The sequence below is a fragment of the Bombina bombina genome, chromosome 1 (assembly GCF_027579735.1).
Source record: "Bombina bombina isolate aBomBom1 chromosome 1, aBomBom1.pri, whole genome shotgun sequence".
In the NCBI taxonomy this organism is placed as follows: Eukaryota; Metazoa; Chordata; class Amphibia; order Anura; family Bombinatoridae; genus Bombina; species Bombina bombina.
Genome location: NC_069499.1, coordinates 22,555,826 through 22,582,772, shown reverse-complemented (window position 1 = coordinate 22,582,772; position 26,947 = coordinate 22,555,826). Strand labels below are relative to the sequence as shown.

General features: G+C 41.8%; 1 protein-coding gene across 1 annotated transcript in view; it reads left to right on the top strand.

Moving 5' to 3' along the window:
• Nucleotides 1-26,947, top strand: part of BRF1 (BRF1 RNA polymerase III transcription initiation factor subunit) — a 687,556-nt gene that overhangs the window by 401,338 nt on the left and 259,271 nt on the right. Inside the window, exons 8-10 of the mRNA XM_053697273.1 lie at nt 23,543-23,604; nt 25,451-25,532; nt 25,628-25,683. Of these exons, the coding sequence (XP_053553248.1) occupies nt 23,543-23,604; nt 25,451-25,532; nt 25,628-25,683 (200 nt within the window). The remainder of the gene's footprint in view (nt 1-23,542; nt 23,605-25,450; nt 25,533-25,627; nt 25,684-26,947) is intronic.

Here is a 26,947-nt window from a genome sequence, read left to right as displayed (position 1 = left end):
AGTTTGGCACTCTTCCAAGGCAAACAGTGGATTGAAAATTACATCTCCGATTCACTGTTTAGCCAGATGTCATTGGGACTCCACTTTCCAAATACTATGGATGCACAACTACATCGTGAACATGCACAGAGTCTGTAAAGAGTCTCATATGATATACTGGTATTGCGCAACACTATGCATGTGCACACGGAGCTGGCGTTCATTTCAGCCAGCCCGCTGGCCACGTTAATGATTGAAGGAATACACAATAAAGAAATACTAATAGCGGCTAAAGGACGTCTTTTAAAATTGATTGACAGCAATGTTATATAGTGATATGACTACTTGCAGGTACTGTACATTTATTAAAATAGCACTATTATGTTATTTTATACACATACTATTGTTTTGTAAAAAGTTTAAGGTCTGAGTTTACCATCTTCATGGCATAGATTCAACACGGTGTTGGAAGCATTCCTCAGACATTTTGGTCCATATTGACATGATAGCATCACGCAGTTGCTTCAGATTTGTTGGCTGCACATCCATGGTGCGAATCTCCCGTTCCACCACATCCCAAAGGTGCTTTATTGGATTGAAATCTGGTGACGGTGGAGGCCATTGGATTACAGTGAACTCATTGTCATGTTCAAGAAACGATGATTTGAGCTTTGTGACATGGTGCATTATCCTTCTGAAAGTAGCCATCAGAAGATGGGTACACTATAGTCATAAAGGGATGGACATGGTTAGCAACATAATTCAGGTAGGCTGTGGCATTTAAACGATGCTCAATTTTTACTAAGGAGCCCAAAGTGTGCCAATAAAATATCCCCACACAGCATTACACCACCACCACCAGCCTGAACCATTGATAAAAGGATGGATCCATGCCTTCATGTTGTTAATGCCAAATTATGAGCCTTCCATCAGAAGGTTGCAGATGAAATGGAGACTCATCAAACCAGGCAACATTTTTCATATCTTCTATTGTCCAAGTTTGGTATACCTGTGCGAATTGTAGCCTCAGTTTCCTGTTCTTAGCTGACCGGAGTGGCACCAGGTGTGGTCTTCTGCTTCTGTATTCCATCTGCTTCAAGGTTCGACGTGTTGTGTGTTCAGATATGGTATTCTTCATACCTAAGTAGTTATTTGAGTTAATGTTGAATTTCTATCATCTCGAACCAGTCTGCCCATTTTCCTCTGACATCAAAAATGCATTTTCCTTCTTAATACAAGGAGAGTCCACGGCTTCATTCCTTACTGTTGGGAAATACTGAACCTGGCCACCAGGAGGAGGCAGACACCCCAGCCAAAGTCTTAAATACCTCTCCCACTTCCCCTTCCCCTGTTGCATTTCTATCATCTCAAACCAGTCTGCCCATTTTCCTCTGACATCAACAATGCATTTTCCTTCTTAATACAAGGAGTCAACGACTTCATTCCTTACTGTTGGGATAAATACCTCTCCCACTTCCCCTATCCCCCAGTCATTCTTTGCCTTTCATCAAAGAAAATTGCTGGTTTCTCATAGGGGACTCTGGCTAAAGTCCTTGTCTGCGGACCAGGGGAAACATTTTATTTGGTCCAGGCCTGGACTCCGTTATCTCCACTGTTACAGGGGGCAAGGGCACCTTCCCACTGCAGTATAAAAAGAACAAGTCCCAACGTCAGCAGTCCACATTTAAACCAGAGCAAACCAAGAACACTTGGAAGCTGGCTCAAAGACTGTCGCTGTTTTCAGACGCTTGGTCCAGGAACATGCAGGATCCGGGGGTCCTGGAGGTCATAGCTCAGGGATACAAGATAGGTTTCAAATATCATCCACCCAAGGGCAGATTTCTCCTCTCAAGCCTGTCTTTAAAACCAGAAAAGAGGGAAGCCTTTCTGGGGTGCGTTCGGGATCTGTCCTCCTTAGGGGTCATTGCCCCGGTTCCTATTGCAGAAAGAGTTTTGGGATACTACTCAAACCTGTTTGTGGTCCCAAAGAATGAAGGAACTTTCCGCCCAATTCTGGACCTAAAGGGACAGTCAAGTCCAAAAAAAACTTTCATGTTTCAAATAGGGCATGTAATTTTAAACAGCTTTCCAATTTACTTTTATCACCAATTTTGCTTTGTTCTCTTGGTATTCTTAGTTGAAAGCTAAACCTAGGAGGTTTATATGCTAATTTCTTAGACCTTAAAGGCCGCCTCTAATCTAAATGCATTTTGATAGTTTTTCACCACTAGAGGGCATTAGTTCACGTGTTTCATATAGATAACATTGAGCTCATGCACGTGAATTTACCATGGAGACAGCTCTGATTGGCTAAAATGCAAGTCTGTCAAAAGAACTGAAATAAGTGGGCAGTCTGGTGAGGCTTAGATACAAGGTAATTACAGAGGTAAAACGTGTATTATTATAACTGTGTTGGTTATGCAAAACTGGGGAATTGGTAACTAAGGGATTATCTATCTTTTAAAACGACAACAATTCTGGTGTTGACTGTCCCTTTAAACAAATTTCTAAATGTCCCCTCGTTCAAGATGGAGACAATAAGGTCCATTCTTCCTCTAGTTCAGGAAAGACAGTTCATGCCCACTATAGATCTGAAGGATGCCTACGTTCAGGTTCCAATCCACAGGGACCACTTCCAGTTCCTAAGGTTTGCGTTCCTGGATCAGCACTTCCAGTTCATTGCACTTCCCTTTAGTCTAGCTACGGCCCCAAGAATCTTTACAAAGGTTCTAGGAGCTCTCCTGGCCGTCGCCAGAACCCAAGGTATAGCATTAGCTCCCTACTTGGACGACATTCTGGTTCAAGCGCCATCCTTTCGTCTAGCAGAGAACCATTCGATATCTCTTCTCTCTCTTCTTCGATTACATGAATGAAAGATAAACTTAGAGAAGAGTTCTCTTATTCCAAGTACCAGGGTATAATTCCTGGGTACTATAATAGATTCAGTATATTTCTGACCGACCAGAGATGGTGCAAGCTAGATTCGGCATACCTTGCCCTACAGACCTCCTTAAGGCCATCTGTGGCTCAGTGTATGGAGGTAATTGGTCCCATGGTGTCCAGCATGGACATAATTCCTTTTGCCAGGTTCTGTGTCAGACCGCTACAGCTGTGCATGCTTAGGCAGTGGAACGGCGACCATTGGCATCTGTCTCAACAGATTTCCCTGAACAACCGGTCGAGAAAATCGGTCTTTTGGTGGCTCTGTTCAAATCATCTGTCCCGAGGGACATCCTTTCTCAGACCATCCTGGGGAATTGTGACTACAGACGCGAGCCTCTTAGTATGGGGAGCTGTTTGGAGTGCCAAGAAGGCACAAGGCCTGTGGTCTCAGGAGGAACTCTCCCTCCCAATCAACATTTTGGAGCTTCGAGCAATCTACAATGCTCTGAAGGCTTGGCCTCTTCTGGGTTCGTCCCGGTTTATCAAATTTCAATCCGACAATATAACCTCAGTGGCTTACATTAACTATCAGGGGGGAACGAGAAGCTCCCTAGCAATTAGGGAAGTATCTCGGATTCTGGAGTGGGCGGAGGCCCACAGCTGTTCGCTTTCAGCAATCCACATTCTGGGTGTGGACAACTGGGAAGAGGACTTTCTCAGCAGACAATCCTTTTATCCGGGGGAATGGTCTCTTCATCCCGAAGTGTTTGCAGAGATATGTTTCAGGTGGGGGACGCTGGAGATAGATCTCATAACGTCTTGTCTCAATACCAAACTACCCAGATATGGGTTGAGGTCCAAGAATCCTCAGGTGGAGCTAATAGATGCATTAGCGGTGCCTTGGAGGTTCAATCTCATCTACCTATTCCTTCCATTATCACTCCTACCTCGAGTTGTGGCCCGCATCAAGCAGGAGCAGGCGTCAATAATACTTATTGCTCCATCGTGGCCGCGAAGGACGTGGTTCGTGGACCTAGTGAGAATGTCATCTCCTCCTCCATGGAAGTTACCTTGTCGCAGGGATCTGCCTGATCAAGGTCCTTTGTTCAGATCTTCGACTCCGCCTTGGAGTCTGAATTTGGTTCTTAAAGTTTTGCAAAGGGCTCCGTTTGAGCCTATGCATGAAATTGATATTAAATAGTTTTCCTGGAAAGTTCTCTTTCTACTGGCTATTGCCTCTGCGCGCAGAGTATCTGAGATTACCACCTTGCAATGTGAGCCTCCTTATCTGGTGTTCCATTCGGATAAGGCTGTCCTAAGTACTAAGTTAGGGTTTCTCCCTAAAGTTGTGTCAGACCGTAACATCAATCAAGAGATTGTGGTCCCTTCTTTGTGTCCTAATCCTTCTTCTTCGAAGGAACGTTTAGTTCATAATTTGGACGTGGTTCGTGCTTTGAAGTTTTATTTTCAAGCTACTAAGGATTTTAGACAAACTTCTTCCTTGTTTGTGGCATATTCTGGGAAGCGTAAGGGTCAAAAGGTCTCTTAGACTTTCTTATCTTTTTGGTTGAGGAGTCTTATCTGCTTAGCCTATGAAAAAGCAGGACATAGACCTCCTCAGAGAATTATGGCTCATTCTACTAGAGCAGTGGCTTCCTCTTGGGCCTTTAAGAACAAGGCCTCTATGGAGCAGATTTGTAAGGCGGCCACCTAGTCTTCCTTACACACTTTTTCTAAATTCTACAAATTTGATGTTTTCGCTGCTGCTGAAACAGCCTTCGGGAGAAAGGTTTTGCAGGCTGTGGTGCCCTCAGATTAAGGTCCGCCTCTTTTTTTTGTCCCTCCCATTATCATTGAGTGTGCTCTAGAGCTTGGGTATAAGTTTCCTAACAGTTAGGAATGAAGCTGTGGACTCTCCTTGTATTAAGAAGGAAAACATAAATTATACTTACCAGATAATTTAATTTCCTTCTGTTCAAGAAGAGTGCACGGCTCCTGTCCGTGTTTTCTCCGATGGGCGGACCCCTAAATTTAGTGTTTTCTTCTGGCACCTTTTATACCTTGATATTTCTCCTACTGTTCCTTGTTCCCTCGGCAGAATGACTTGGGGATAGGGGAAGTGGGAGGGATATTTAAGCCTTTGACTGGGGTGTCTTTGCCTCCTCCTGGTGGCCAGGTTCAGTATTTCCCAACAGTAAGGAATGAAGCCGTGGACTCTCCTTGTACAGAAGGAAATTAAATTATCTGGTAAGCATAATTTATGTTTTCGTCCACACAACTGCCACTCACTGGATATTTTCTCTTCTTCTCACCATTCTCTGTAAACCCTAGAGATGGTTGTGCGTGAAAATCCCAGAAGATCAGCAGTTTTTGAAATACTCAGACCAGCCCAAATGGCACCAACAGACATGCCACGTTCAAAGTCACATAAATCGCTTTTCATCCCCATTCCAATGCTCAATTTGAACTTCCACAAGTCTTCTTCACCACGTCTAGATGCCTAAATGCATTGAGTTGCTGCCATGCGATTGGCTGATTAGCAATTTGTGTTACCAAGCAATTGAACAGGTGTACCTAATAAAGTGCCCTGTGTGTGTCTGTGTAAATTGTAATGCGCATGTTACTTCGGTTGCACAGAATGAGCCACGTTTAACCAGAGCAGCAATGCACTACTGGGAGCTAGCTGAGCACATCTGGTGAGCCAGTGACAAGAGACAAATGTGCATAGCCAACAATCACAAGCTAACACCTAGTAGTGTTGGATATTTACATATACTTTTTTTCAATAAAGATTACCAAAAGAAGTCAGTGGATTTTATAGTGTCTTAAAGTGACCTGCTATATCTGAATCATTCAAGTTTATTTGTGACTTTCCTATCCCTTTAGAGCACTGATTGTCAAACCTTTCCTCAGACCTCCCTTACAGGCAAGGTTTTCTGGATTACTTTTTATGAGAGAAGATAAAATAACCCTGTTTACTAAGCAGCTGATGATTTCACCTGTGCACTGGTACAGATATCCTTAAAATCTGGCCTGTTGGGGAGGCCTGAGGTCAGGTTTTAAAACCAATGCTGTAGAGAGACTTGAGACAACTGTACATTAAGCTTGTGAACTCACCTTCTAACTCACAGGAAAGGGAGTATTTGTCAGCTAAGTTCAAGGTTTTAGACATCAAGTAAATATGTGCCCTTGATCATCTGCCCTCTGTGATTATTATTGTAAAGTGGTGTAGCTCTAGTTCATAGTCTCCTGGAATCCCAGCAAATAATGTCCATACAAGATCTGTTTTCTATCATAGCAAGAATGGGCCTAACCTGCACCTATATAAATCTCAGTGATAACAGTACTGGCAACATTTACCTACGATTTATGTACATTTTGAGAATCATTATTCATAAATTGGCAAATGAATACCCAGAATGAAATCTTGCAATCAATGCCCTTGGGTAGCAGTCTGCTTGTCACGGCAGTATTTTCAGGTGCGCAGATTAATTGGCAGTTTACAGAACCTCATTTGTCTGGGAAACAAAGAATGCAAACATGATCTGTTGCAAAGAAATACACCCAGAATAATGACATCTAAACAGAGAACCCTCCCCCCCTGGGGGTACGGCATTGATTCACCTGCTGGTGGTGGAGAGACACACCTATCAGTACAAGGCACCACAGACGTGTAGAACAGGTGAGACGTCATATGGTGTAGGTCTTGCTTTCCACTAATGATAAACAACACTGCATGTACCCTTCCAGCAGAACTAAATTAATATCATACCCAGAGAGCTCTTGGTATATAGGGGAACAAGGTTTAGCTTAAGTGGTGATTGGCACCTCAGTGTTACTATCCACTGTATAGAGCGTATTATTCTGAATATACACTAGGTGGTGATTGGCATCTCAGTGTTACTATCCACTGTATAGAGCATATGATTCTGAATATACACTAGGTGGTGATTGGCACCTCTGTGTTACTATCCACTGTATAGAGCGTATTATTCTGAATATACACTAGGTGGTGATTGGCATCTCAGTGTTACTATCCACTGTATAGAGCATATGATTCTGAATATACCCTAGGTGGTGATTGGCACCTCTGTGTTACTATCCGCTGTATAGAGCGTATTATTCTGAATATACACTAGGTGGTGATTGGCACCTCTGTGTTACTATCCACTGTATAGAGCGTATTATTCTGAATATACACTAGGTGGTGATTGGCACCTCTGTGTTACTATCCACTGTATAGAGCGTGCCATGCTGAATATACACTAGGTGGTGATTGGCTCCTCTTTTTTACTATCCGCTGTATAGAGCGTACCATGCTGAATATACACTATGTGGTGATTGGCAGCTCAGTGTTACTATCCGCTGTATAGAGCGTGCCATGCTGAATATACACTAGGTGGTGATTGGCACCTCTGTGTTACTATCCGCTGTATATAGCGTGCCATGCTGAATATACACTAGGTGGTGATTGGCTCCTCTTTTTTACTATCCGCTGTATAGAGCGTACCATGCTGAATATACACTATGTGGTGATTGGCAGCTCAGTGTTACTATCCGCTGTATAGAGCTGCCATGCTGAATATACACTAGGTGGTGATTGGCACCTATGTGTTACTATAAGCTGTACAGAGCGTGCCATGCTGAATATACACTAGCTGGTGATTGGCACCTATGTGTTACTATAAGCCGTACAGAGCGTGCCATACAGAATATACACTACCTGGTTATTGGCACCTATGTGTTTCTATAAGCTGTACAGAGCGTGCCATGCTGAATATACACTAGCTGGTGATTGGCACCTATGTGTTACTATACGCTGTACAGAGCATGCCATGCTGAATATACACTAGCTGGTGATTGGCACCTATGTGTTACTATACGCTGTACAGAGCGTGCCATGCTGAATATACACTAGCTGGTGATTGGCACCTCTGTGTTAGTATACGCTGTACAGAGCGTGCCATGCTGAATATACACTAGCTGGTGATTGGCACCTCTCTCTTACTATAAGCTGTACAGAGCGTGCCATGCTGAATATACACTAGCTGGTGATTGGCACCTATGTGTTACTATACACTGTACAGAGCGTGCCATGCTGAATAAACACTTGCTGGTGATTGGCGCCTCTGTGTTACTATACACTGTACAGAGCGTGCCATGCTGAATATACACTTGCTGGTGATTGGCACCTCTGTTACTATACGCTATACAGAACGTGCCATGCTGAATATACACTAGCTGGTGATTGGCACCTCTGTGTTACTATACGCTGTACAGAGCGTGCCATGCTGAATATACACTTGCTGGTGATTGGCACCTCTGTGTTACTATACGCTGTACAGAGCGTGCCATGCTGAATATACACTAGCTGGTGATTGGCACCTCTGTGTTACTATACGCTGTACAGAGTGTGCCATGCTGAATATACACTAGCTGGTGATTGACACCTATGTGTTACTATACGCTGTACAGAGCGTGCCATGCTGAATATACACTAGCTGGTGATTGGCACCTATGTGTTACTATACGCTGTACAGAGCATGCCATGCTGAATATACACTAGCTGGTGATTGGCACCTCTGTGTTACTATACGCTGTACAGAGCGTGCCATGCTGTATATACACTTGCTGGTGATTGGCACCTCTGTGTTACTATACGCTGTACAGAACGTGCCATGCTGAATATACACTAGCTGGTGATTGGCACCTCTGTGTTACTATACGCTGTACAGAGCGTGCCATGCTGAATATACACTAGCTGGTGATTGGCACCTCTGTGTTACTATAGGCTGTACAGAGCGTTCCATGCTGACTATACACTAGCTGGTGATTGGCACCTCTGTGTTACTATAGGCTGTACAGTGCGTGCCATGCTGAATATACACTTGCTGGTGATTGGCACCTCTGTGTTACTATACGCTGTACAGAGCGTGCCATGCTGTATATACACTAGCTGGTGATTGGCACCTCTGTGTTACTATAGGCTGTACAGAGCGTGCCATGCTGAATATACACTAGCTGGTGATTGGCACCTCTGTGTTACTATAGGCTGTACAGAGCGTGCCATGCTGAATACACACTTGCTGGTGATTGGCACCTCTGTGTTACTATAGGCTGTACAGAGCGTGTCATGCTGAATATACACTAGCTGGTGATTGGCACCTCTGTGTTACTATAGGCTGTACAGAGCGTGCCATGCTAAATATACACTAGCTGGTGATTGGCACCTCTGTGTTACTATAGGCTGTACACAGCGTGCCATGCTGAATATACACTTGCTGGTGATTGGCACCTCTGTGTTACTATAGGCTGTATAGAGCGTGCCATGCTGAATATACACTAGCTGGTGACTGGCACCTCTGTTACTATACGCTATACAGAGCGTGCCATGCTGAATATACACTAGCTGGTGATTGGCACCTCTGTGTTACTATACGCTGTACAGAACGTGCCATGCTGAATATACACTAGCTGGTGATTGGCACCTCTGTGTTACTATAGGCTGTACAGAGCATGCCATGCTGAATATGCACTTGCTGGTGATTGGCACCTCTGTGTTACTATAGGCTGTACAGAGCGTGCCATGCTGAATATACACTAGCTGGTGATTGGCACCTCTGTGTTACTATAGGCTGTACAGAGCGTGCCATGCTAAATATACACTTGCTGGTGATTGGCACCTCTGTGTTACTATAGGCTGTATAGAGCGTGCCATGCTGAATATACACTAGCTGGTGATTGGCACCTCTGTGTTACTATAGGCTGTATAGAGCGTGCCATGCTGAATATACACTAGCTGGTGATTGGCACCTCTGTGTTACTATAGGCTGTATAGAGCGTGCCATGCTGAATATACACTAGCTGGTGATTGGCACTTCTGTTACTATATGCTATACAGAGCGTGCCATGCTGAATATACACTAACTGGTGATTGGCACCTATGTGTTACTATACGCTGTACAGAGCGTGCCATGCTGAATATACACTTGCTGGTGATTGGCACCTCTGTGTTACTATACACTGTACAGAATGTGCCATGCTGAATATACACTTGCTGGTGATTGGCACCTCTGTGTTACTATACACTGTACAGAATGTGCCATGCTGAATATACACTAGCTGGTGATTGGCACCTCTGTGTTACTATACGCTGTACAGAGCATGCCATGCTGAATATACACTAGCTGGTGATTGGCACCTCTGTGTTACTATACGCTGTACAGAGCGTGCCATGCTGAATATACACTTGCTGGCGATTGGCACCTCTGTGTTACTATACGCTGTACAGAGCGTGCCATGCTGAATATACACTTGCTGGTGATTGGCACCTCTGTGTTACTATACGCTGTACAGAACGTGCCATGCTGAATATACACTAGCTGGTGATTGGCACCTATGTGTTACTATACGCTGTACAGAGCGTGCCATGCTGAATATACACTTGCTGGTGATTGGCACCTATGTGTTACTATACGCTATACAGAGCGTGCCATGCTCAATATACACTAGCTGGTGATTGGCACCTCTGTGTTACTATACGCTGTACAGAGCGTGCCATGCTGAATATACACTTGCTGGTGATTGGCACCTCTGTGTTACTATACGCTGTACAGAGCGTGCCATGCTGAATATACACTTGCTGGTGATTGGCACCTCTGTGTTACTATACGCTGTACAGAGTGTGCCATGCTGAATATACACTAGCTGGTGATTGACACCTATGTGTTACTATACGCTGTACAGAGCGTGCCATGCTGAATATACACTAGCTGGTGATTGGCACCTATGTGTTACTATACGCTGTACAGAGCGTGCCATGCTGAATATACACTAGCTGGTGATTGGCACCTCTGTGTTACTATACGCTGTACAGAGCGTGCCATGCTGTATATACACTTGCTGGTGATTGGCACCTCTGTGTTACTATACGCTGTACAGAACGTGCCATGCTGAATATACACTAGCTGGTGATTGGCACCTCTGTGTTACTATACGCTGTACAGAGCGTGCCATGCTGAATATACACTAGCTGGTGATTGGCACCTCTGTGTTACTATAGGCTGTACAGAGCGTTCCATGCTGACTATACACTAGCTGGTGATTGGCACCTCTGTGTTACTATAGGCTGTACAGTGCGTGCCATGCTGAATATACACTAGCTGGTGATTGGCACCTCTGTGTTACTATACGCTGTACAGAGCGTGCCATGCTGTATATACACTAGCTGGTGATTGGCACCTCTGTGTTACTATAGGCTGTACAGAGCGTGCCATGCTGAATATACACTAGCTGGTGATTGGCACCTCTGTGTTACTATAGGCTGTACAGAGCGTGCCATGCTGAATACACACTTGCTGGTGATTGGCACCTCTGTGTTACTATAGGCTGTACAGAGCGTGCCATGCTGAATATACACTAGCTGGTGATTGGCACCTCTGTATTACTATAGGCTGTACAGAGTGTGCCATGCTAAATATACACTAGCTGGTGATTGGCACCTCTGTGTTACTATAGGCTGTACAGAGCGTGCCATGCTGAATATAAACTAGCTGGTGATTGGCACCTCTGTGTTACTATAGGCTGTACAGAGCGTGCCATGCTGAATATACACTTGCTGGTGATTGGCCCCTCTGTGTTACTATAGGCTGTATAGAGCGTGCCATGCTGAATATACACTAGCTGGTGACTGGCACCTCTGTTACTATACGCTATACAGAGCGTGCCATGCTGAATATACACTAGCTGGTGATTGGCACCTCTGTGTTACTATACGCTGTACAGAACGTGCCATGCTGAATATACACTAGCTGGTGATTGGCACCTCTGTGTTACTATAGGCTGTACAGAGCATGCCATGCTGAATATACACTTGCTGGTGATTGGCACCTCTGTGTTACTATAGGCTGTACAGAGCGTGCCATGCTGAATATACACTAGCTGGTGATTGGCACCTCTGTGTTACTATAGGCTGTACAGAGCGTGCCATGCTAAATATACACTTGCTGGTGATTGGCACCTCTGTGTTACTATAGGCTGTATAGAGCGTGCCATGCTGAATATACACTAGCTGGTGATTGGCACCTCTGTGTTACTATAGGCTGTATAGAGCGTGCCATGCTGAATATACACTAGCTGGTGATTGGCACTTCTGTTACTATACGCTATACAGAGCATGCCATGCTGAATATACACTAACTGGTGATTGGCACCTATGTGTTACTATACGCTGTACAGAATGTGCCATGCTGAATATACACTAGCTGGTGATTGGCACCTCTGTGTTACTATACGCTGTACAGAGCGTTCCATGCTGACTATACACTAGCTGGTGATTGGCACCTCTGTGTTACTATACGCTGTACAGAACGTGCCATGCTGAATATACACTAGCTGGTGATTGGCACCTCTGTGTTACTATACGCTGTACAGAGCGTGCCATGCTGAATATACACTAGCTGGTGATTGGCACCTCTGTGTTACTATAGGCTGTACAGAGCGTTCCATGCTGACTATACACTAGCTGGTGATTGGCACCTCTGTGTTACTATAGGCTGTACAGTGCGTGCCATGCTGAATATACACTAGCTGGTGATTGGCACCTCTGTGTTACTATACGCTGTACAGAACGTGCCATGCTGAATATACACTAGCTGGTGATTGGCACCTCTGTGTTACTATAGGCTGTACAGAGCATGCCATGCTGAATATACACTTGCTGGTGATTGACACCTCTGTTACTATACGCTATACAGAGTTGCCATGCTGAATATACACTAGCTGGTGATTGGCACCTCTGTGTTACTATACGCTGTACAGAACGTGCCATGCTGAATATACACTAGCTGGTGATTGGCACCTATGTGTTACTATACGCTGTACAGAGCGTGCCATGCTGAATATACACTTGCTGGTGATTGGCACCTCTGTGTTACTATACGCTGTACAGAATGTGCCATGCTGAATATACACTAGCTGGTGATTGGCACCTCTGTGTTACTATACGCTGTACAGAGCGTGCCATGCTGAATATACACTAGCTGGTGATTGGCACCTCTGTGTTACTATAGGCTGTACAGAGCGTTCCATGCTGAATATACACTAGCTGGTGATTGGCACCTCTGTGTTACTATAGGCTGTACAGTGCGTGCCATGCTGAATATACACTTGCTGGTGATTGGCACCTCTGTGTTACTATACGCTGTACAGAGCGTGCCATGCTGAATATACACTAGCTGGTGATTGGCACCTCTGTGTTACTATACGCTGTACAGAACGTGCCATGCTGAATATACACTAGCTGGTGATTGGCACCTATGTGTTACTATACGCTGTACAGAGCGTGCCATGCTGAATATACACTTGCTGGTGATTGGCACCTCTGTGTTACTATACGCTATACAGAGCATGCCATGCTCAATATACACTAGCTGGTGATTGGCACCTCTGTGTTACTATACGCTGTACAGAGCGTGCCATGCTGTATATACACTTGCTGGTGATTGGCACCTCTGTGTTACTATACGCTGTACAGAATGTGCCATGCTGAATATACACTAGCTGGTGATTGGCACCTCTGTGTTACTATACGCTGTACAGAGCGTGCCATGCTGAATATACACTAGCTGGTGATTGGCACCTCTGTGTTACTATAGGCTGTACAGAGCGTGCCATGCGGAATATACACTAGCTGGTGATTGGCACCTCTGTGTTACTATAGGCTGTACAGAGCGTGCCATGCTGAATATACACTAGCTGGTGATTGGCACCTCTGTGTTACTATAGGCTGTACAGAGCATGCCATGCTGAATATACACTAGCTGGTTATTGGCACCACTGTGTTACTATAGGCTGTACAGAGCGTGCCATGCTGAATATACACTAGCTGGTTATTGGCACCACTGTGTTACTATAGGCTGTACAGAGCGTGCCATGCTGAATATACACTTGCTGGTGAATGGCACCTCTGTGTTACTATAGGCTGTACAGAGCATGCCATGCTGAATATACTCTAGCTGGTGATTGGCACCTCTGTGTTACTATAGGCTGTACAGAGCGTGCCATGCTGAATATACACTTGCTGGTGAATGGCACCTCTGTGTTATTATAGGCTGTACAGAGCGTGCCATGCTGAATATACACTAGCTGGTGATTGGCACCTCTGTGTTACTATAGGCTGTACAGAGCGTGCCATGCTGAATATACACTTGCTGGTGAATGGCACCTCTGTGTTACTATAGGCTCTACAGAGCGTGCCATGCTGAATATACACTTGCTGGTGATTGGCACCTCTGTTACTATACGCTATACAGAGCGTGCCATGCTGAATATACACTAGCTGGTGATTGGCACCTCTGTGTTACTATAGGCTGTACAGAGCGTGCCATGCTGAATATACACTAGCTGGTGATTGGCACCTCTGTGTTACTATACGCTGTACAGAGCGTGTCATGCTGAATATACACTTGCTGGTGATTGGCACCTCTGTGTTACTATACACTGTACTGAGCGTGCCATGCTGAATATACACTTGCTGGTGATTGGCACCTCTGTGTTACTATAGGCTGTATAGAGTGTGCCATGCTGAATATACACTAGCTGGTGATTGGCACCTCTGTGTTACTATATGCTGTACAGAACGTGCCATGCTGAATATACACTAGCTGGTGATTGGCAGCTCAGTGTTACTATACGCTGTACAGAGCGTGCCATGCTGAATATACACTTGCTCGTGATTGGCACCTCTGTGTTACTCTACGCTGTACAGAGCGTGCCATGCTGAATATACACTGGACAGAACTTTTAAAACCTCCTTGAGGATTTCACGTAAACTATAAAATACTGATAACTTGCAATCCCTTTACCAGTACAGAAGGTGTTACAAATGTCTCACATCCAACCATAACAACAGGTTCCTGTGATTGGATTTAGATGGGCAGGAAACACAGAGGGTTACAATTTATAGAGACTTTTCAATTTATTTCTATTATCAAATTTTGTTTGTTCTCTTGGTATCCTTTAGTTAAAAGCTAACTTAGGTTCAGGAGCAGCTGCTGATTGCTGGTTACACATATGCCTCCCAGTAGTGCAATGCTGCTCTAAAGCTGATTCAGTTTTTATTTAAGGGGACTGTAAAGTTATTTTTATATATCTGCGCTAGAAATTAAAGGGACACTTTAGTGCACAATTTAAATTTGTTAGAGTACAGATTTTCGCACTACTGACCCCCAAGCTCTTGGAAAAGGGAAAAAGTCTCTCTTGGAATGGCGTAAAATTGCTTGTTCTAAGCAGGACACAGCCATTAAGTCAATCAGCAGCAGTCCTAGTCACAAACTGTGCTCATCTACTTGCAGTGCTTGGTGCTCCTGAACTGAGCTTTATCTGTGTGCTTACCACTTTCTGGGGGTTACGCACCTAGAGCTGAGGATGAGATTATAAGTTGAATCATGTGATTTCTGTGCTACAACGTCCCAGTTTTGAAGTGGGTGAGAAAAGTATAAGAATTTCATATCTATAATATAATAAAAGTTATAGCGCAACTTCATTACAACTGATAAATTAAACTCCATCTATAATATTCCTAACATTCCCAATCTGTTTATACAGAGGGGAAGAGTTTACCGTCACTTTAAGCATTAAGAACTTTTATATGAAATTCAAAGATTAAAATAATGTGCGACCGTTATACACAGCTTACATCTCTCGTGTGCTATATGTTATAATACTGAATTGTTCAGATAACCGGTTGTGTTCATCAGTCACAGTTTTGCACATCATCCATTTGGGGGAAGATGCAGATATGTCAGGATTTAGGACACAGATTTATTTTGTTTTGTGTTCGCTGAACTGTATAGAAGATAAAAGGCAGTTGAGTTGCTTTGAGTACGTACAATATAAAGCCCCTCTCACACCTGCACAAGCAGCTCACAACTAAATCCTCTTTTGAAAGCCGAGCTTTATTCTTACCTGTAGCCCGCAGTGCTAAAAAAAACCTCTTTTAAAAACCACATCAAACCCCCAGCTGTAAGCTGTCCTTTTGTACACAATGCACAGATCACACGTTAGCATATCTGTGTTTATCTTTTTATTTTACAAGTCAAGTTTAGGTTTAAAATCTCAGATAAAAGTCATGGGATGATCTTTAAAAGAAAACGTAATTTACCTCCAGCGTTCGGGGGAAATAGAATTTCAGTTGTACCTTTTGCTTTAATGTCCAACCTACCGCGACGTGTGCAAGGAACAGATTCATAAGAAAATGATATGTTTATTTTACAAACAAAAAAGTTCTTTAATATTTACATCTCTTGGAACTGAAAATGGATAAGGGAGATATGTGGTGCCTTTAATGGACTTTAAAGGGACAGTCGACTCCAAAAATGTTATTGTTTTAAAATATAGATAATCCCTTTATTATCCATTCCCCAGTTTTGCATAACCAACACTGTTCTATACTTTTTACCTCTGTGATTACCTTGTATCTAAGCCTCTGCAGACTGCTCCCTTATCTCAGTTATATTAATATACTTTTTACCTATGTGATTACCTTGTATCTAAGCCTCTGCAGACTGCTCCTTATCTCAGTTATATTAATATACTTTTTACTTCTGTGATTACCTTGTATCTAAGCCTCTGCAGACTGCTCCCTTATCTCAGTTATATTAATATACTTTTTACCTCTGTGATTACCTTGTATCTAAGCCTCTGCTGACTGCCCCTATCTCAGTTATATTAATACACTTTTTACCTCTGTGATTACCTTGTATCTAAGCCTCTGCAGACTACTCCCTTATCTCAGTTATATTAATATACTTTTTACCTCTGTGATTACCTTGTATCTAAGCCTCTGCAGACTGCTCCCTTATCTCAGTTATATTAATATACTTTTTACCTCTGTGATTACCTTGTATCTAAGCCTCTGCTGACTGCCCCTATCTCAGTTATATTAATACACTTTTTACCTATGTGATTACCTTGTATCTAAGCCTCTGCAGACTGCCCCCTTATCTAAGTTATATTAATATACTTTATACATCTGTGATTACCTTATATCTAAGCCTCTGCAGACTACTCCCTTATCTCAGTTATATTAATATACTTTTTACCTCTGTGATTACCTTGTATCTAAGCCTCTGCAGACTGCTCCCTTATCTCAGTTATATTAATATACTTTTTACCTCTGTGATTACCTTGTATCTAAGCCTCTGCTGACTGCCCCTATCTCAGTTATATTAATACACTTTTTACCTATGTGATTACCTTGTATCTAAGCCTCTGCAGACTGTCCCTTATCTAAGTTATATTAATATACTTTATACATCTGTGATTACCTTGTATCTAAGCCTCTTTTGACAGTGCCCTGATCACATGACGGTGACTATTTATTATCTTTTGACTTGCATATTAGCCGATTAGTGCTGTGTTGTGCACAACTTCACGAGCGTGAGCACAATGTTATCTTTATGGCCCACATGAACAGCACTCTCCCTGTTGTGAAAAGCTAATACAAAATCATGTGATAAGAGGCTGTCTGTAGTGGCTTAGAAACAGGCAGACATTAAGAGGTTTAAATGTTATAAAGTATATTAATATAACAATGTTGGTTATGGGTAGTAAAGGTGTTATCTATCTTTTTAAACAATAACAATTTTGGTGTTAACTGTCCCTTTAAACATATAAATACCCTTTACATAAGTACTAGTGCTAAAGCCTGTGTACACGGGCCGAAATGTTTTACTTGTATCTGGAGCACACACTATCCTTGTCTCTACTACGCATGACGGCATCGGACAAACATACCTGGCCTTTTATTATATCGGCTAGTGTTGAGGTTACCCTCTGTACTTTAGCTTTCACTGTATTCCAGTGCTAATATGTGAGCGCATGTGCAGCAGTGTAACCTAGGTACCAAAATGGCAGCACCCATAATTAGAGGAACATGAATGATCAGACAGAACGTGTAAAACAAATCTGTTATTAAAATGTACTTTGTTTTCTTGGTATCCTTTGAAAGACATACCTAGGTAGGCTCAGGAGTAGCAAAGCACTAGCTGTTGATTGGTGGCTACACATATATGCCTCTTGTCTTTGGCTCACCAGACTGAGCTGACTGTAATAATGTATGTAGTGGGCATGTGCATTCTGTAGCTTCATTAAAGGGACAGTCTTATCAAAATTAAACTTTCATGATTCAGATAGGGCATGTCATTTGAAACAATTTTTCAATTTACTTTTTTCATTAAATTTGCTTTGTTCTTATGATATTCTTTGTTGAAAGCTAATCATAGTTAGGCTCATATGCTAATTTCTAAGCCCTTAAAGACCACCTCTTATCTCAGTGCATTTTGACAGTTTTTCACAGCTAGACAGGTTAATGTGTGCCATAAAGATAACATTGTGCTCACTCCCATGGAGTTACATAGGGGTCAGCACTGATTGGCTAAAATGCAAGTCTGTCAAAAGAACTAAGATAAGGGGGCAGTCTGCAGAGGCTTAGATACAAGGTAATCACAGAGGTAAAAAGTATATTAATATAAATGTGTTGGTTATGCAAAACTGGGGAATGGGTAATAAAGGGATTATCCATCTTTTTTAACAATAACAATTCTGGAGTAGACTGTCCCTTTAACTGTCTAATGCGGAAGAAGGTGGCCACTTGCGACATTAGTCTCTTTTCGGAGCCATATTTCTTCTTGTGAAAGTGCAGCACACTGTGCAAATCTAGATCTTAGCGTGCTGTGCTTTAACAGCCAGAAATCCGGCTCCGAAAAGAACAGAAGGCAACGAGTGGCCAGCTTCTTCCGCATTCGCTAGCTAACGAAGCACTTGTCTAGTATTTGCGCCTTCCCAGTTGTTAGACATAGTTATACGCAAATGCTTTTCTACATAAGTGCATATTTTTCTACTTTTATTTCTCTTTAGGTATCACATTTAATTTGTATTTGTCTTCATCTTATCTCTCAATTAACCTGTTACTCTCCGAACCATTCATCTTGTATTGAATGTTAAAGCTGCGGTTTTATCATAGACTCTCGTTTACTTGCTGCAAACGTAGTGCCGGCCCAGCTCCGCTATAACTCACCTTCTCTGCAAGTTCTACAAACCATTACCAGGCACGACGCAATGAAACTCTGCTCTAGTTTACACTTCTTTTTGGTTTAATAAACTTGACTCACGCAGAGATATTTCTTTTTTATGATTTAACTTTACAAGCATGAAATTGCTTCTCTGCCAAGCTGCAGGTCTAAAATAACAAGTCTCTTACATGAATCCCGTAGCACAGTAATGTATCGTCCTATAAACCTCACGGCAAATAAATATTTTATTTATGATAGAACTTGAGGACGTTGGTGAGGGTTACTGCTACCTTTTTATGGAACGTAGAAAACAAATAGCACAGAAATTCAATCCTACAGATCTGATATATTATATACTTAAATATAGTCTGACAAACGTATACAGTGAACGCAGTCTTCGCTACATCCTGTACAATGATGCACTATGTAAACTTGCTATTTATTCCAACTGAGCTTAAGTTTGTTTTATTTCATTGTAGTTTTCTCCCATCATTCAGATCACTTCTTTCCTCTAATGGAATATGAAACCCAAACATCTTCTTTTGTGATTCAGACAAAGCGTACCATTTAATTTACTTCTGTTATCAAATGTGCTTTGTTCATAGGGTATTCTTTGTTGAAGATATAGCTATGCAGGTATCAGGAGCAGTAAATAGCATTTGCAGAGAAAAGTAACTACTCACTCTGGGCTTGCTTCCATTGAGTCGTAATTCAGTTTGCATGCACTCGCAAACCGTTAAATATGCTGTCGAAAGCAATATCGTTTATCGACTGTTTCCAATGGCGCGTTATACCTCAATATCAGCAGCTAGACTCCGGCTGCCGAAAAAATCTTCGCATCCCATAGAAAGTAATGGAAGCCGTTAATCGATAAATTATACCCGGTTTCCAATGAAAGCGCAAACCGTTAATATACTGTCGGAGGCTGTTGATACATTGAGAAATATTACACCCAGCTCAACTAGGTGTAAAAGAGGAGAATTGTGCTTTTTGAGACCTATTTTCTATTGAAATTATAAAACTTGCAAATAATGCAAGTGTTTTAATGTAGAAATAAATTGTTATAAGTAATATTTATTGTTGTCTCATGTATAGAAATAGTTGAACTTATATTCTAATAGAAATATCAGTATATATTTAAATATAATAATATATGCAAGAACATATCTACAGAATGCAAACTAGACCTATGCCTAGGGCAGCAATACATATTACTTATATTTATGAAGTGGTAAATATAATTATATTAAAAAATAGTATTTGATTATTAAAAATATGGATAAGTGTATCTTTATTTTTCTTGAGAGGTGATCACCGGTAAGGAGCACGGACGTTAAACGTAAATTCTATAGCGTAAGGTCGGGTTACCTTAGCAACTAATTGATTTTCAAGAAATCCGACATCAGATGGAAGCGTTAACACAACGTTAACTTACAGCTACACGAAAAGAGCGACTGCACGCAATCCGCAAAATATTTCAATGGAAACCTGGTACTAAAATGGAGCCGTAAATTACTTTTAGCTGTCGTCGCTTCGGTAGCTTACGGCTCCATTTTTAACGACTCAATGGAAGCGAGGCCTTAGTTGGTATTTCATCTTCTTCCTACAGCTCTTTTCAAATCCGTTCTCCTGTTTTAATAGCTTAACAGTGCCAGACAGTGAGGCTCCGCCTCTTTATACTGGGGGCCGCCATCTTAGAACGCAGGTATTCTCACAGCCTGTGACAGATCAATGCTATTGTCCATTTTGTGACAAGTGTATCATTAGCGTGGAGGTAGTGTGCATGATACTTTGCTGCCGTTCGGCATTTAACATTGTTCTGGTGAACTGCTTGTGCAATGCCGCCCCTGCAGATTCCTTAGCAGGGGGTGTTAATCAACCCAATCGTACACGATCGGAGGGATTGCTGTCTGCCGCCTCAGAGGAGACTTATGAGTTAAGGAGCAGCGGTCTTACCTCCTCTTTCCGGCGAGCCTGAAGGCTTGCACAGAAACAGATGCATTGGGGCCGATTGACTGTTTGATAAATCGGCCCCAATGTGTGAGATTTACATTTTTGCATTTTGTACACAGTTTTGCAGTTGCACATAAGCACTGAGCAATAATAAAGCACAATGCAGCCACAGCAAACACGTGCAGCTCCTGCTTTGTATCAGGCATCCTAACCCAGAGAATAGCCAGTATTACTGATCTGTGAGTGTGCACAGCTTCTGTCACAGGCTGGGAGAATGCCTGAGCTCCAAGATGGCGGCCCCCAGTATGAAGGAGCTTTAATATCTGGCACCTTTAATCTATTAAAACAGGAGAACTGATTTGTAGGAACAGAATGAAATGTGATACCATGGTGGGTAGTTCCAATTCTTTTGTAGCTGTGCACAGCAGGTTAATGTCCATATAGTGAAACCCTACAGATATTTCAACTGCCAAAACCAAGTTTATTTATAGAGTTTCAGGAGTCTTACACATACAAATCATTGTTTAATTTCTTACACTTATTTCTAGGTCCAGTATATTAGGGGTGGCCATCTGGGGCCCTATGACCACATGTGGCCCCTGTGCACAAGTTTTTACGCCCCCTGAGAAAAAGCAGAACTAAGAATGTGTGCCATTGTTTTTGTGGCCCGAGGAAAAAAATGTTTGCTTTGGGGACAGCAAAAAAGGTAGCCACAGCTCAAATGTCCGTCTTTAGTGGAGAACGGCAGACAAGAGGGTAACCTGTGACATTACCTAAATGACTGGGAATTGTTACTCTACGTGTTAGGCGTTTGGCCATCACTGCTGTAGATGATAAAATTAGGCACTGGTGTTTACAAATGAATACAGAAGTATTTAATGGTATATTTTATACATCACAAGAAATAAGCACAGAGATAGTGACTGCTATAGTCACATTAGCTTGTGACTTTTCATTCAGCTCCACATCATTTCTTGGAATATTACCCAGTGTGGGAAATCTGTAGTGAGACTGAAAATCAAATAATCTCGCTGTGTGATCTCACTAGCATAATAGGGAACATCTGGCGCTTCTACAAATAAAAAGCCGCTGCTGGAATGATCACAGCGTTTGTCTCTTCTGCAGCCAGAAACTGAAAGTAGCAGCAAACAAATTAGTGGGGAGAACTTTATTTTAATAAGTGTCCAGACTGGAAGGTTCACAAAGAGTATTCTGTTAATTATCATAATTCTATGAAATGAAGAACATTAAACATGATGTTTATACAGACACAGCTGGCCAGGAACCTTCGTTAGCAGTTTACAGGCGCGAAGAATAGTGGTGTAGCTAAAAAGGCTCAGGCACAAGGGTTCATTTGTCAAAGGATTTGTGTCAACTGTTTAGCATTAATTTAGTGAGTTGTTCTTCAGTTATTGGGACACTACAAGATGATTTCTCTACTCCATTCCATTTGCTAATTACCCATGTGAGTGGGAATCCGATTCTTAAAGGAACATGAGACCCAAAAATGTTCTGTGATGATTCAGATAGAACATAACTTTCCAATTTACTTCTATTATCAATTTAGCTTCATTCTCTTTGTATCCTTTATTGACGGAGCAAGCTGAGCACATCGGTAAATCAATAACAATAGACATATAAGTGCAGCCACCAATCAGCAGTTTGCTCCCAAGCCTACCTAGGTATGCTTTTCAGCAAAGGATACCAAGATAACTAAGCAAAATAGATAATACAAGTAAATTGGTAAGTTGCTTAAAATGTTATTCTCTATTTAAATAATGAAAGAAAACTTTTGGGTTTCATACCCCTGTGCGATCTAGTCATCTGTCATTTATATATATACAGTATGTCTTATCAAGTTATTTAACCCAACGTGTGCAGTGGTTTACTCTCATGGATCCTCCTGTAAAGATACAGTAGTTAGCAGGGATTGAATAACAGTATCCAATTGTTCTATATCCTTTTAATGAACAAACTGTCTGTGCACATGATGTATTTAGTGCTGATATAAACTATACATTTGTATCTGTAGCGCTACTTTATATAGCTGTCATATATGTAACAAAAGTGTATTCAGATGAAACAGAAACAAATCAATACAGAGTTTAGTAACACTGTGCTCACTTCTGTACTAGATTGTGCATCTCCAAGGGTTAATTCAGTGTAGAGCTGTTGTGCCTGTCTGTGTTCCCCACTGCAGATAGCAATTCTACTGTTATCGTGTGATATTATTATTTATAACTGTAATGTGCCAATAGATTCTGCAGTAATACAGGAGGGCACAACAAATAGACAAGGCAGGTGAGGTAGATTGGGACGGAAGGATTACATTGCCCTATTCTCTGGAGCTTACAATCTAAGTGGTATTTGGAACAAAAGGCTATGATGACATTAGCACTTAACATGAGTTGTCTGTTATAGTAGACAACTAGCTGTATTAGCTACTGATCATGTAACTAAACCCACACCTTTACCGCAAGCAAAGCTAAATGCCTCCTGAGTGCATATACTGTATGTGTATTCATTACGCCTCTTGCCAGAACATCTAGCAGTAATCAGTTCCCTTTATGAGCTTGCGAGCTATCCCGGCTGTCACAAGGATAAAAGGATCAGCAGAGTTTCTAAACTTTTTTTTTTTTTTTTTCTACATTTAGGTGACAATGCAGGAGATGGAGAACTAGACCTCAACGGAATTGATGACAATGAAATAGACCGGGTGAGCTGTTTATTTTGTACCGTTCAGGGGCGTATTTTGGCCTAGGCAAACAATGCACTTGCCTAGGGCGGCAGCACTTTTTGAGTCTTACTACACACACTGCACTACACATACACCATAACACCATAAACACACTCACGCACTTGAACATGAACATTTACTTTGGAAATGCCATGAAAAAAAATCACGTTACACCGCAACAGAATTGTGAGTGCCTAGGACAGCACAAAACCTTAAAGGGACACTCCAGTCAAAATAAACTTTTATGATTCACGTAGAGCAGCAGTTTTAAGACACTTTCCAATTTATTTCCATTATCAAATTTTGTACAGTTTTTTATATTCACACTTTCTGAGGAACAAGATCCTACTGAGCATGTGCAAAAGCTCATAGTATATGTATACTAATCTGTGATTGGCTGATGTCTGTCACATGATACAGGGGGCCGGAAAATGGGAGAAAAAATATATTTGTTAGAAAAATAAAATCTAATACTTATTTGAAATTCATAGTAGGTGTTAAATTGTTGTCTTTTTATTATGCACATTGTTAATTGGTTAATTCTACTGCATTAAATGGTCCTTTAATACTCTGCTGGTCCCTTTATATGAACTGGGCTGTGAGCAACAAAAGGTTTTCACGTGTCAAGTTTTATTCCCCACCTGTTGCCTGAATAATGTGCTGTTAGCGCTGCGGAATCTGTTGGCGCTCTACAAATAACCGATAATAATGATGATGTTATGTATAATTATTGTTGCTCATAACAAACTGTCTCACTCAGGCCTAAGCACATGTGTGTTTCTGAAAATTGCAGGAAATCTGATTTTTAGCAACAACCTAAACTTCAGCTAGAACATTATACAACTGCATTAAGTCACCTGTTTTTTTGAAAATCTAGGTACATAATTTGCTTTTGGCCTCTGGGGAGTGAGGGAGAAAGCACAATTTTACACAAAAGCAAAAGGAATGTATTGTCTCTTTAATGCACATATCGCTTACAGACCACATAGGGTGACATATATAATATTGTAGATCTGGTGCCGTACTGTCCTGACCCAGCCTATTAGCCCAGATTGTTAGCGCTTGCTCCACAGCTCTCCTGCGCCACTGGTCAAACCTACAGCAGCACTGACATAAATGTTACAGCTTAACGGCTTCCTTATTATCTTAAATGTGATGCCTTAAAGGGGCGTTCTGATGCAAGTATGAAATGCTTTAAACAGTTTACCATCACTATATCTTTAACTTTTTCAAAAGGTTTTAAACATGTAGTCAGTCAACCCAACTCAGCTCCGTATGAGGAAATGTCCTGTGATAGGAGCATGCGCCAGGTGTGTCTTCTGTAGTGGGGCAGTACCACAACCAGGGCTATGTCCCCTATTTATTAATCTGTGTGCGGACAAGGTTCTTATAGAGCCCACAACTTGTCAGTTATACCAGACAAATGACTCCAGGTTAGCTGACGTTCGCTACCGCTGGGGGAGGAAGCAGTGGTCGTTCAGCAGCTGCTTCTTAACTCTGGGTAACAGCCCCGCAGCTGCTTAAGCAGCTATATAAATGGGGGCCTATGTATTTAATACCTACATTACATTCTCACAAACTTACTGACAAATGATTAGTGACATCCTCTGCACGTTTAGCAAACACCTACAGCACAAACACAAACACATACAGTTTTGTTCCATGTAAAGACAACATAATGCAGACTGCTCCATTGTGTGTAGTACAGAATAAAATGTGTTTGTTTTCAGTATATACTCTCCTATTTCAGTAGTGAGTTGGAGGTACCTTGATCCTCTTGGAAGTTCAGTAGCTTTGGGTTCACAATGTTTTTTTCTGTCTTCAGTACATTCTCAACGAGCAAGAAGCAGAAATAAAGACAGAGCTGTGGATGAAAGAGAATGCTGACTACATCAGAGAACAAAAGGGTAAGCAAGCAAACTCATTACCAATTCCCCCTGTCACAGAAAATGGCACGACCCAGGAGCTGTCACTCACGTCCGTTACCTTCTCTCTCTTGTAGAAAAAGAAGAACGTATAGCAAAAGAAAAGGAGCTAGGAATTTATAAAGAACAAAAGGTACACATTTTAATTTATTATGTTACCTCTTATCAAACATTTACAATATTATTCTGTGTGATCTCCAGCAGGCTGCTGTGAATAATCCTTTCTTTTTACCATGCACGCTTTTATTGTTCCTCGTAAAACTAGTATGTAACTTTCCTTCCCTGAATGTTAAATGGCAAACTCCCTGTACAATAAATGAATTCCACTCCACCAGGCTGTGGTAACTTCAGTGTATTAGTTTCTTGTTAATCTCCCGACTTTGTCACCAAACGCTCCTTCCTATAGTCACCTTGTGCTGTCACCCTCTACAGCCACTTCCTGCTAAACCATTCACACACAAAGAACTAACAGATGGAAGTTTCCTGTATCCTCCCCTAGAATTAGAAGTCTTTGTTTTGTGTGTTTTGCCAAAAGAAAGTGCTGAATAGCTGGTTAGATACCCAGAATCAGCAGCTTCAAAGGCCCCAGGTCCAGCAGAGCCAGCCTTTCTTGCACACAGCCTGTTTTTTCCTGGACTTTGAGGCTGAGTTTTACAATACTGTTCTAAAAGACACTGGAACTTCAAAGCTGGAGAAGGTCAAAATACATATAGAAAAGATGTAGCAAATGAATAAAATGTTGCAGGGTCATTGGACTCTCGGCCATATTGCCAGAACCCTTTTAGTTATCTTTAATCTTATTTCTGTCTGCAAATACTCTGCATAAAGAAGCTCTTAAGTGTTCACGGCTGCCCACTCAGTGTGTAGTTCTTAACAACAAAAGGGTTTGAAACCCCTACTTGTGATGCAGCCGTAAAAACAAACACATTTTGTAACTAGAAACCAAACACTCTAGTGTACGTCTCTCATCGGGGATCGTGCCTGTTGCAGCTAAATAATAATTTATGCGGAACTGCAGACATTTGCAGATTTACTTAAAGGGATATTCAAACCATTATATATGCTTTGCTTATATCTGCATTGCAAAAGATCTGCACACAAAATTAGCATTTCAAATACATATTTGGTTATCAAAATCTGCATTGTTTTGCAGTCAAAGGCTTCTTGAGTATGTTTATCTCATTTGTTGTAGCCAACTGCTGCACTGATCAAGCAATCACTTGGTAACAAACAGCAGAGTAAAGGTTCTGAATCCTACGGAATTTACTCCAGCTTCTATGGAGACAGTGGAAAAACATAATTTTCAGATGTAAACTACAGGGAAAGAGAAAAAAGAAACATTAACATTTAATTACAGATTGATCTAGATTATGAGTGGAGTACTAACAGTTACGCAC